General features: G+C 37.1%; 1 protein-coding gene across 2 annotated transcripts in view; it reads right to left on the minus strand.

Annotated features, from left to right (window-relative positions):
- Positions 1 to 264: 264 nt before the first annotated feature.
- LOC133096131 (B-cell receptor-associated protein 29) overlaps positions 265 to 13,552 on the minus strand; it is a 38,654-nt gene continuing 25,366 nt past the window's right edge. For both annotated transcript variants that reach the window (XM_061197598.1, XM_061197597.1), the window contains exons 7-8: positions 5,517 to 5,617; positions 265 to 1,247 (exon numbers count right to left, since the gene is read on the minus strand). In XM_061197598.1, coding sequence (XP_061053581.1) covers positions 1,212 to 1,247; positions 5,517 to 5,617 — 137 coding nt within the window. In that variant the 3' untranslated portion in view covers positions 265 to 1,211. The remainder of the gene's footprint in view (positions 1,248 to 5,516; positions 5,618 to 13,552) is intronic.

The following is a 13,552-nucleotide window of genomic DNA, read 5'->3' on the forward strand; positions in this document are numbered from 1 at the left end:
GTACTTGCTCACTTCACCCACTTTACAGTGAAAAAAATTAAATATGCATGAAGTTGGTGCTAAAATGATAATAAATAACAAAGGATAAAACAAATACCAGAAAAGTAAAAACTCCAGTAGTTATTTTCCATTTTCTTTTATATTTAGGTCTTTATGAGACATGGAAGATGGTTTTTCAAGTCTAAACACTGGGAACAACCTAAATCGCATTAATATACAATCATCCTCTCCTAAAGGAAACTAAATGAATATTTGAATGGAAAAACAGTATTTAATATTTAGCTTTCAGAATACAGAAACATCTTGGCAAAATTGTGACACCACTGTGTGTATATTTGAGGTAATATTTGTATAATCAGCAACTCTCGCAGCAATGGGAAACACTGCTTTTTGGATACATTATACATTTTCAAATCAAGAATTCCACGCTGTTGTAAAATAATTTCAGTTCAGTGCTGTGGCAGTTATGCAAATACATGTAAACTCCATTCCCAGACGAACTTTAAAAAAGCAGAATCTTTACTAATTATGTTATTAACACAAATGTCAACAAAAATAATCCCCAACAGGTGCAGAAGCACAGTAATAAAAATATAATTATCAATATAGTTGTCTTATGACAGTCAACTGCAGTACCATCAGGCTTAAAAAAATAAAACTTAAGGTCATTGTTTTTATTTTTTGCTCTTTCTGACTCTTCCCTATAAATATAGTAGCTACTTCTAATCATCTATCCTTAGTTAATCTCTCTATGAACAAACTTGCTGATATTGAATACTATTTTCAAATACACCATCGTCTGATTAAGTAGATTAGTATTATTATTGGAAATTCATCAAAGCTTTTAAGGCTATTTGATGGTTTCATGCAACTTAAAAATCTAAGTTTGGAAGTAAGTGGCTAATGAATTTCTCCTTTTATTGGTAAACAGCCACCATATACCAGTGTTACTATCAGTATCTAGATAAGGTGTTTAACATGCTTATATTTCACTGGAGAGCTAGAATACAGACTTTACAATATATCTGAAACATCATCAAATATTGTGATAATGCCATTACGATAATAGCCTATGTGTGTGGCATTAAAAAAAATATTGGCTGGTCATAGACAGTATGTTTTTCTGAACTGAATTTTAAGTTTTCTAGAGGCTAACATGATAACAAATTTATCCTCCTGACATGGTGTATCACAGTCTTCTTTCATAAAGTTCACAGGCCTTTCTTATTGCCTTTCCCTGCACGATCCTGCAAAAAAAAAAATGTGACAGGTAGTTATAGCAAGAGTGAGAAACACATTCATAAATATGACAAGGACTTTTAAAAAACATCCTCTTTTCTGTGTATAGTTATTAATTACGAGAATAATCAAATTAAAACATAGATTGAGAAAGTCTCAAATTTTAAAAAACTACAAAATGAGTAGTTTTACTTCAAAAAGTGCTTAGAGGGATAAAAAATAACACTCTTGATAAGTTCACCTTTTCCCCTGCTTTAATCTATTTTGCTTTCATTTCACAGGTTATATAAGGAAAACAAAATTTCTAAAATTTCCCTCTTGCAAACTTAATGAAGATTTTTGGCAAAGAAAGAATGAAGAGAACCAAAAAACCCACATGGGGTGGCCTTGTTTTCTTTATTCTTCAGATATTTGCCAATAGAACTGGCTTCTCAAATTATACTCTTTGCTGATCTCAAGACGACTATAATACATGATTTAAAACTGGAGGAAAATGGGATAGAAGTTAACCATAGAGATCATTTGCACGAAGAAGGCAGACATCTACACTGAGAAAAAATATCACAAACAATGGAGTTCCGGGGTTACTGTTGCACCCGGGAAGCTATCAAGCTCTCGTTGGGGCTGAGCATTTCTGCTTTCAGAGCAACTTCAGTAACATCAACTTTAAGCAATCGAGTCAGAAGACAGCATTAGAGGAGGTATATGAGTAACAAGGTACCGCTTTTATGTGTTTACATTTATCTTTCCACTTTAGATAAAACGCACAGCTTTAATGGATCTGCTATTCTGGATAAGTCCCTTAAAGTGAAGGGTGATTTTCCAAAATGAAATTTCAAAAATGGCTAGTGCTGATGGGTTTGTGCTGCCAATGATCCTGAGTACATTCTGGGTTTTCTTTTCTAGAAGAGACCCAGGGCAAACAAGGAAAGGCAAAGACTACATATTTCAAAGGGACTATTTTCTAATATTTATTTAGTGCCTATAACAGGAAGGGGATCAGATGGGGAAATCCAAACAAATTTAAAAGATGTAAAGTGGGATTTGTTTACAGTAAAGAAACAAGCTTTCCTCTCTTCTACCTGTTTCCTTAATGTTTTAACAGTCCTTTATTTTATGATTATTTTATTTAATCAAGTATATAAAATTGAAAGTTTCCCAATGAACTTTATGATGTAATTCAATTATTGAGGTTGGTCTGACAATTGAAGTAAAATTCATGAAGGACAATTTGGTACAGCTTTTTACTGTAGATGGTCTACAGCAATCTTTTGCTTCTCAGCTGGGTTCATAAGGTGAATATCAAAGTGTAAGAGTCACTTTTAAGAAAATGGTTCTCATTTAATGACACCTATATCTCAGAATCTTATTCAGGTTCTCCTACTGGACAATGGAGGGTTAAGTAGGTGGATGGGAAAAAAAAGTGTCCAATCGAGAAATAACTCGTAGCACCGTACAGTTGTAGAGAGTTTTTCTTGTTTAAATATATTTAAAGTGCTTTCTTGCCCAGGATCTGATTTAATGCTCATGAAATATTATAATCCTCATCTAAGTACTGAAGAAGCCAAGCTGCATGAATGTCAAATGATTCACCCGAGGTTTACAGAACTGGTCAACCATGGAGCTGAGAGTTTTTCTCATCAAACAGATATTTATCACAGGGAATTGGTTTTATAGGTGGTGAGAGAGGAGACACACCGCACAGGGTGGTAAGACACCTCAGGTATTAGCAACGGCAGAAAACCATTCTTTGGGCTGGAGGGCAATGGAGGAGACAGTGTTAACGGATCCCAGGAACGAGGTCCCACCAGGTGGAAGACGCCCAGTGGGAACTGGGACCATGGAAAGAGATGAGGCTGCTGTGGCAGATGCCACCCGAAGTGGAGAGAACAGGAGACTTACTTGGCTTTCCCCCTCCTCCTGCCTTCAGTCTTCTACCAGTGCCTCCCTTTGGCTGAATCTGCCCAGAATCCAGAGAGCAGACCCCAGAACCCACAGTCCAATGACCAGCACAGGTGAAGGAGCATAGTGGTTAATGATGGAAGTTCTGAAGAAAGATTTCCTGACTTTAAATCCAACTTTGAATGCTATCACTTTTCAGTTCAGTGACTTTGGGTACATTATTTAACATCTCTGGGTCTCGTTTCCCTCATTCACAAAATAGGGTATTAAAATATGTATTTTATCAATAATTTGATGGGCTATGAAGGAGAGAACGCAGATAACATATATGAAGCCATCAGCTAAGTGCTTGGTCCAGAGCACACCCTCAGTAAACGTCATCCATAAGTATTTCAAAAACCTGGATACAAGGCTTAAATGCACCAGGGCCCAACTCTCAGCCTGGCACCTGGCATATCTGGGATGAGGACATTTTTTCAAAGACACAGGTATAAAAACTACTTTCTTGGGAAGGGATTACTCATAAAAACTTTTGAACACCTTTTATCAGGAATGCATAAGCTTCAAACTGAAGCTTTTTTTGGGGAAAGAAAAAGGGTTGAGGGTATCTTACTATCACATACATTCTTGAGGGATTAACAGAATCATTGGCTGTTACCACAATGGGACATTCTCTGCTTCTTTCTCCATCCAGGGATCTAAACGTTTCTGATACCCTGGGCAGAGACCACCGGTGTAGATGCTCATCCTTGTTGACTACACCCTCATCTCACAAATGGGAGGGAAAAATAGTTCTATTTCTAGGCGAGAGGCTTCTAAAATGTTTCTCCACTTTCCATGGTGGATCTTTAAGGATGCGATGGAATAATTCTCATCATGCCATGGTGAAGTCAGCAATTTCGGGACCTCTGTTGTAGAGATGGAGAAAGGGTGGTCCTGCTGAAAATCTAACTACCTACTCCGGAGCATGAGAACTGAGCTCTTGGTGTCCTGGGTCTGGAGCACACAGGATATCTATCCTTCTCTGGTCGCCCTACTGTCAAAGTAGGTCAGTTAAATCAGACATGCAACTCAGCTGGGAATACCAGATTACAAATGTGCATCAGATTATCTCTTGACTGGCTCTAATCAAGGCCAAAGTGGCTGGATGAGAATAAGTCATTCTTTCAGTAAAATTTCTACAGAGGAATTAATACTGGTACTAGTGATAATTATGATAACAGCTATCATTCCTTGGGTGTTCACTATCAGCCAGGCACAACGTTAAGCACCCTACACATTCTATTTAATCCTCCCAACAAGCTAGTGAGCCAGGTGTTATTACTGTTCTGATTTTACAGATGAAGAAAAGTGAGCCCCAGAGGGGTGACATGACCTACTTGGGATCACAAAGCTAGTAAGAAAGTTATAGTTATTCCATGCCTGTCTGACTCCAAGCCTATGAATATCGTGCTTGTTTGTCTTGTGCCAGGCACAGTGCTGGACCCTGAAGATACAATGACCACTGACATGCAGGGAAATGAGTCCTGGGACTAAGGCTTCTAATACAGTGAAATAACTGTAGAGCTGTAATTGCTAAAAAGCCCTCATTGAAGGCCACAAATGCTGCCAATTTCTAAGGATAAGCCCAATCTGAAAGCAGAAGAGCAGAGACCCTCCATCTTGGGAGGAATTGAGAGGGCCAGGGTTGCCTCTGGAATGGTCTCTTCCCCGAATTCTCCCCACATGTGGTCAAAGCGGGCTGGGAAATCAAATCAGGTTAGGGGCTGGCAGCCCAAGAAGGAAGGGAAGACAAACCCAACATGGGTGACCGTAGGGAACTGACTCTTGCTGGACCGAAGGGGAACAGAAAGAAAACCATGGCCCCTGACTTTGTGACTTCAACGATAAAAAGGTTTTCTCCATTTCCATCTTTCAACTTAACTCTGGAGGTAAAACATATAATCTGAATGCCTCAGGCTTTGTCCTAAGATATTTCAAACAGTGGGATAGAAGGAGTAGTGTAATGTGGGTCTTCAATTTTTGGCTTTATTTTGGCATGCATATGGCAAACATTCTAAATGGCAAAACTAAATTTTTCCAGAACCAGTCTGGTTTCCAATGCTGCTGTTTTTATGGTTCAATTCTTTTCCTTAAAACTTTACTCCAGCTAGAATGCTGTAAGTTAGCATGTCAGTAATTCTCTATGTTATGATTATTTTCATGCAATATCCCAATCTTCAAGTAAAAATTGGCTTATTTAATCACTTTGCAAAGTCAGGATTAACTATCAATACATCCTCTTAGCTTGCGAAGGGCAAATAACCCAAATAATTGACTTAGGTAATTAATTACTATTTCAAAAAGGTGAGGCTTGTAAAATGGATGTCACCCACCTGAAGTTCTGAGTGTTCTTTCAGGAGCCGGTCATATTCTTTTGAAAGTCTCTCTGATTGCATCTTCATTATCGTCATGTCATTTTGTGCCTTAGAAAGGGCTAGAGAACATCGAATAGAATTGTAAAATTTTTATTTTAAAATAATTTCAAATTTATGGAAAACTTGCAACACTTGGAGAACTTCTTTGTAGCCTTTACTCAAATTCACCAACTGTTGACAATATGGTACATTTGTAATTGTATTCTCTATCTCCACACATGCACAATCATTTTCTTGAACCATTTGAGACTAAGTTACAGACATCATGCTCCTCTATCCTTAAGTACGTCATTGTGTACTTCCTAAGAACAAAGATATTCATCATACAGTTAGCAAATTCAGGAAATTTAACATCAATACAATACTCTTTATCTAATCTACCATCCATATTCCAGTCTTGGCACCTGTCCCAATTATGTCCTTTTTATCATTTTTTCAGTTCTAGTCCAGAGATCCAGTCCTATATCAAAGATTAACAGTAAGTTGTCATGTCTCTTTAGTTTCCATTAATCTGGAATAGTTCCTCAGCCTTCCCCCTGCCTTCTTCTCCCCTATCTTTCAAGACATTCACATTTTTAAGAATGCAGGACACTTTTTTTTTTAATAGAATGATTTCCAATTGATTTTGTCTGATGTCTTCTCATGATTAAATTCAGGTTATGCCTCCCACTTACATACAAATATGACATAAATGATGCTGAATGTTTCTCAAGGTATCACATCCAGAGGCCCAACTGCCTCTCACTGGTTTTTCCATATTATAGTTATTTTCCTCCTTGTAACTAAGAAGCAGTGAGAAGACAATTAAGACTATGTAAACATCCTGTTCCTTGTCAAAACTTCCCCCCTATATTTAGCATCTACTGATCATTCTTGCCTAAACCAATCTTTGTTGTGATGGTCGCAGAATGGTGATTTTCCAACTTCATCATTCCATCCAAATTTATCAGTCAGCATTGTACTATAAAGAAGAGCCTTCCTTTCTTCTCCATCCATCCATCCATCATCAGTATGAACTAATAGATTCCTATTTTTTCAATGACCTATAATTCATTACTATACTTAATTTCCCCCAGATTTGGCCAGTGGGAACTTCAGGCTGACATCTATGTCCTTCGACTATGCCCCCAACAGTTTCTGGCACAAGATGTTCCAGGCTTATCCTAACACCTCCCAGGCTCAACCTGGACTCAGGCATTATAGAACAGAGTTTATCAGAAGGGTCTGCTTTTGAAAAAACTGAGGGTGGAAAAAATATTTTATCATTTTTACTAAGGGATGGGTGACAATATTTCCTTAAGAACAAAGACAATCACTTTCTTATACAAAGTTGAAAAATATGGGGTGTATATTTGTGGCTACCAGGGAAGCCCCCGAGATGATACTTGAAAATACAAAACATGGTGTTATCTTCAGTTCCTTCCTTACTAAAAATGTTTACGAGCCTGGACTTACTTTGGTATATAAAAAGCAGGGACTTCCCTGGTGGCACAGTGGTTAAGAATCCGCCTGCCAATGGAGGGGACACACACAGTTTCCATCCCTGGTCCGGGAAGATCCCACATGCCACGGAGCAACTAAGCCCGTGCGCCACAACTACTGAGCCTGTGCTCTAGAGCCCGTGAGCCACAACTACTGAGCCCGCATGCCACAACTACTGAAGCCCACGTGCTTAGAGCCAGTGCTCTGCAACAAGAGAAGCCACCGCAATGAGAAGCCCACGCACTGCAATGAAGAGTAGCCCCCACTCGCCGCAACTAGAGAAAGCCCGCATGCAACAACAAAGACCCAATGCAGCCATAAAGAAAGAAAGAACGAACGAACGAAAGAAAGAAAGAAAGAAAGAAAGAAAGAAAGAAAGCGAAGAAGATTCTACAACTTAATAATGTCTGAATAGTCTGTAACAGTGGTTTTAAAAATGTTGGTCAGGAGGTTGTATTGAACAGTTCATCTTAATGTTAAAAACGATTTATACTTAAATCTTTGAAATGAATAAATTAATTAGGAAATTCAATAAATGTTAGATATCAACTTATTAGTTCCTTATTAAAAGATACTATTTTTCTCATGATTTGTTAGGAGAAAGAATGAGTCAAGTGGAACTACAAATCTGTAGAAGAAGCTAGAAAACCACTTGTACAGTCTATCCAGAAGTTTCTTCTCATCATGACTGGTACGAAGCTATAACAAAACAACTGCAGGCAAATCCTGTTTTTCTTGCACTTACCAAGCTAAGGCATGAACTGTGTTTCTTATTTTATTTTGTATTTCAGTGGATATTAGTAAACCTAATGATTACTATTTTACTGATTTCACTCTAATTAGGAGAGGATGTTACTGTCTAGGAGCCTTTTGGACTGTTTCCTAGTCCTTTCTCTACCTCTCATTTTATAAAAATTACAATATTCTGTTTTGGTTGTCTTCTTCCTCCTTCTGGAACTGCCTTCATGACTAAGGGATTATATAAACTTGTTATCTGACATTTGAATATGCTTGTTTTATTTTGAATCATGTTATTTTGGAAACAGCATATATATGGAAGACATCAGACAAGGAGGCTTGAGGTGATACATCTAAGTCACTATTTCAATTTTCTCATCTGCAAAAATGAGCTGCTATCATTTGCCAGTAGCATTATGGAAATGTTGAGATATTTCATGAGAATACTGGCCAGATTCATTTATGTTCACAGGGAACTTTTTGAGGCAAAAATCATTTATTAATACAAAGAATAACCCCAATTAATGTTACAGTGACATGTAGTAAGCCAAAATGTTTGTGTAAAATGCCATGTAAGCAGGCCAAACATATTTGTGGTTTTCCAAGTGCCAAACTTACATTTATGGAGCTATTTGCACAGTAAGAGGAGTTGGTGAGACTGATGCACTGTGTAAATGTATTGTATCACTATGTTTTCTACCCAGGATAACAGACAATATCAGCTAAGCTCTGCCAGGAAATGTAAGAGAAAATTGTTAGACACATTGGCATGGCAGCTCAAGCTGGCTGCTGTACACTAGCTATAAGGATTGTGCCAGAGAAAGAAATTTTTCAAATTTTAATTTGAAAAATTTCCCTACATCTAGTGTTGATTTCTTTTCAGTTCATTTGGTTCTATTTTTGAGAACTCGAGAGTGTGACATACCAGAGCTCTTCAGTACTTAATCCTCACATGTACTGTTCCTTTACAGGGACCATCACTGGACCGTTAAGCTACAGTAATGCTTCCAAAATACTTGGAAAGTAGACACACAAACTTCTGTTCAGTAAGGGACACAAAATGTGGTTTTAATTATATTATGGTTATTTTTGTACAGGCCTATATTGTCAGGTACATGCAGGTAAGGTCTGTTTTATTTATCACTTCAATTATCACCCACTCTTTTTTAACCTCACATCCATACGTTGATAAGGTGTATTGATTCTACTTCCTTTATATCTCTCCAATCCATCCACTTCACTCCATCTCTGTTATCACTGTCCTCATCTCTAGTTTAGACTAATGAAATGGATTCCTCACCTTGTTTCTTGGCTACTCTAATTCATTGTCCACGGTAATGTCAAAGTGATTGCTTGCTCCTCTGCCTAAAAACCCTCCAGCAGTGCTCCCCCCACCAAAATGTTAACATATAAACGTGGTACATGAGGCCCTTTATGATGGATCCTAGGCTTACTTTTCAACTCTCACCACTACCTCCATCTTATTTTATGCTCCAGCCACAGTGAGCACCTTGCAGTACTTCAAAAAGGCATACTCTTCCAGTTACATGCTACTCATTTTGTTAAAACATCCTTGCCCATCTCCTTTAACCTCCCTGCCTGACTCATTCTCTCCCATTTCATCTGGCTAATTAATGTTTATCCTTTGAAATGTCAAGAAATTATCCTTGATCTTTTCTGTTGGCTTCTACTTCATCTTGAGCTTAATTTTATAGCACTTATCATGCTGAGGTATAACAACGTCCCTACCGGACTGTGGACTACTCAAGAAACAAAGCTGTGTCTTGTCTCTCTGTTCTGGGTACCCAGCACTGTGCCTAGCACACGGTAGGTGCCTAAAATATGTTCCTTGAAGGAAGGAAAGGAAAGGCAAATGAAAAGTCTAAGCTTTAAGCATCTGAAAAATTCACTTGTGTGGAACCAGTTCATTTTTTGAAAATATGATAAATGTCAGGTAAACAATGAGGTACCACTTTAGTCACTTGATAGGAATCTTGGTTGCAACTAAACCAAACTATATCTTTAATGGAAAAAAAAATTCAGGCTAACTGGAAGGTCACAAAGCAAACAGACCTTTCTTGATATTTTGATAAAAATATAATCACGTTACATGTATCTCATGCTAATTCAGAATTAAAAACAAAAAGCAAACAAATATTATTACAGAATCCAGTTTAGTTTAAAAAAAAAAAAAGAAAACACTGATTCTATGAGGCAGGATATATACAAGATAAGCCTGGAGCACCACGTAGAGTCAGAAGGATGTACTCAAAAAATGATAAAGCAAAAAAAAAAAAAAAATCCACAATGATGAGGACACGTCAAAGAGACACAGGACCCAACTGAAGGAGCTCCCAATGGCTAATGCTAAAAAAATGACTTGAGCAACAAAATAAATAAAAGAGTATTTTTTTCTTTTTTTTTTACAGCCTTGTTTATTCCCAGAAGGCCTCAAAAAACTGAAGCAACAGTCATGCTTTATCCCTCCCAAGATGAATCTTTAGGAAAAGGCAAAAGATTCATTTGATTATGAAGAGAAGCACAAGTATAGATTAAAAGAGTATTAAATTATAATCTACAGTATAAAATGAATACCCACGAATAAATAAATAAATAAATAGGGGTAAATAGACATATCTGTGCAGAAGAGTTCCAAAAGTTATGTAGATACTCTCACCTCAAGGAGGTAGGGCATAACCCCCACTTCTTAAGCTTGGGCTACAAATAGTGACTTCCTTCCAAAGACTACACTATGGGAAGAGGGGGAAAAAAGTAACTTTGCATAGAGAAACCTGACAAACACTAACCTCCGCCAGGCAATCAAGGTCAACATCAACAGTGATAAGTCATGCTGGTATGTATTTCTGGAATAATGTGATGAAAATGGCACTTTACCCTCTGTGACTTTCCTCTCCAGTCCCATAACCCCAGTCTGACCATGAAAAATATCAGACAGCTTCTGATAGAGAAACATTCTGTAAAATAACCAATACTTCTCAAAACTGTCAAGCTCTTCAAAAATAAGGAAAGTCTGAGAAATTATTATAGCCTAGAGGAGGCTAAGGAGACATAAAGCTAAATGTAATGTGGTATCCTGAATGAGATCCTAGAACAGAAAAAAGATGTGAGGTGAAAACTAAGGAAATCTGAATAAACTATGGACTTTGTCAATAATAATATATCCATATTGGTTCATTAATTGTATAAATGAACCATATTAATGTAAGACATGAATAATAGGAGACACTGAGTGTAGGGTATATGATAATTCTCTGTACTATACTGCCTACTTTTCTATAAATATAAACTGTCCTAACATAAAGTTTATTTTAAAAAAGTACAGTGGGAAAAAACCCCACACAAAACACATGTATATAGGACAAGATATAATAAAATTCATTAGGCTATAAGTACTATCTTAGTAAGAAACTATCAAATATGACCCCTTAAGTTCCATTGTTTTAAATAAACAAAAACTTAATTAAATTTTTCTTTTGTGTAAAATCTTCTGATGTTTTAAAATTATTATATTATGTAGTTAAAACCCCACCAAAGTGGTAATATTAAAAAAAGTCAGTGAGTAGGGAGTGAGGAAGTAGATAAAAGAAAAGCAGATATTCTAGTAAAGAAGCATGAACCTCACTATTTATGATAGCCAGGTCATGGAAGCAACCTAAATGCCCATCGACAGATGAATGGATAAAGAAGATGTGGTACATATATACAATGGAATATTACTCAGCCATAAAAAGGAACGAAATTGGGTCATTTGTAGAGACGTGGATGGATCTAGAGACTGTCATACAGTGTGAAGTAAGTCAGAAAGAGAAAAACAAATATCGTATATTAACGCATATATGTGGAACCTAGAAAAATGGTACAGATGAACCGGTTTGCAGGGCAGAAATTGAGACACAGATGTAGAGAACAAACGTATGGACACCAAGGGGGGAAAGCCGCGGGGGGGTGGGGGGGTGGTGTGCTGAACTGGGCGATTGGGATTGACATGTATACACTGATGTGTATAAAACTGATGACTAATAAGGACCTGCTGTATAAAAAAATAAATAAAATTAAATTCAGATAAAAAAGAAGCATGAACTTAATACATTTCAAGAATATCAAAGTGTAGGTCACTTAACCTTCATGAATAAATCTTATGTGTAAGAGGTTTAAGTTATTTAAGAGGAGGGTTGAGGGGCAATATGATTATAAATATCTTAAAAATATTTAAAGTTAGTGTTCATAAAAACAGTTTTTATGAAATCTACATTAGGGTCAATATGTACAACAAATACAGAAGGGCTGTGAGAATTAAGCTCCTTAACAGCGATGAAAAATCTTTACTGTTTTCATCAAGAATATGAAGAAGGAAACGTTTTTCCCAGTCTCTAACTGCTGAGAGTCCATGAAACATAAGAGCCCCTCCAAAGATTCCTACTGTTCATGACTAGAGAAGATGAAGCTGTTACACAGGTGAAACTGCCCTAAGACAAGGGAGTCATCCACTCATCTATCCATTCAACAATGTATGGAATGACTACTAGGCATCAGGCATTCTACTAAGTGCTGAGGATGAAAAGATAGGTAGGGTCTTAGCTCTCATAATACTCATTTTCTAGTCAGAGGAAGACGCACAATAAAGCAAGCAAGCAACCAACTAACAGTGAGTGCCAAGTGTCATGAAGAAAGTTAGAATAAGGTGATGTGATAAAGAATGACTATGCAGCCACATGAGATGGAGTACTCAGGAAAAGTTTCTCTAAAGTGGTGAAATTTAAGCTACTATCAGTTCTGTCTGCTAAGGGCACCTAGAAGTAATGACACCCCAGTAGCAATGAGCACACCTAGGCTCTAGATATTATTTTCTAAATACCATTCTCTACCTAAAGGCTCACTGGAGAAATAGTTGATTCAAGGGCTAGAGGAGGAAAAGTACAAGATAAGTTTGGACTATCTTGTTATACCAGAATGTATGTGCTTACAGAATGGGGGCATGACAAAATGATATGGAACCCAGCTTGAAAAGACTTCCACTGGCCAAATCTGAGACAATCTGAACAATAAACTATAATGCTCACAATGAATTATAACGCAATGAATATATTACACAAGCAAATCAATAAGTAACTGGGGGAAAAATGGAAAGCTCCTCCTTTAACAATAGAATGGCATCTAATAAATGGAGAAGGAATAAGAGAATTAGAAAATCACCATTTGGAAAATATAAAAATAATAAGTGAGAGGAAAATATGAAGAGAAAGAAAAGGATAAGAAAGTGTAAGGTGTTATCATTTGGGTACAGGGCATTTTTTTGGGTATTATTTTTGCATCTCTCCTGTGATTTGAATTGTGTGATTTGAATTTATTATGTCTGAATAAAAAGTTAAAAGGAAAAAAAATAAATTGGTATGAAGTAGAGCAGAGAAATGGGGCAGTAAGTGAAGGACTATGAGACAAAACGAAGTTTTTGTTTTTATTTTTTGGGATAGGAGGTGCCAGAGGATGTCTGTGGGGTGATAGGAAGTGAGGAAGTAATTGCAGCAACAGAGTCCTTGAGAAGGATAGTGGGGTTGGGAGCCAAAGCAGTAGAAGAGGGATTGAAACTTAATCCACAGTAACCCAAGGACAGGTAGAGTTTGAGCCCAGCTGAGGGAGGACAGTAGTTTTGGTGGTGAGAAGATGACTTTTTTGATTAATTCTTTGTGCCCAATGAAGTAGGGTGGATTTAGAATTTAGAAGTGAGATGAGAAGATCTAAAGTAGTTCTGGAGA

Source organism: Eubalaena glacialis, chromosome 8 (genome assembly GCF_028564815.1).
Source record: "Eubalaena glacialis isolate mEubGla1 chromosome 8, mEubGla1.1.hap2.+ XY, whole genome shotgun sequence".
Taxonomy (NCBI): domain Eukaryota; kingdom Metazoa; phylum Chordata; class Mammalia; order Artiodactyla; family Balaenidae; genus Eubalaena; species Eubalaena glacialis.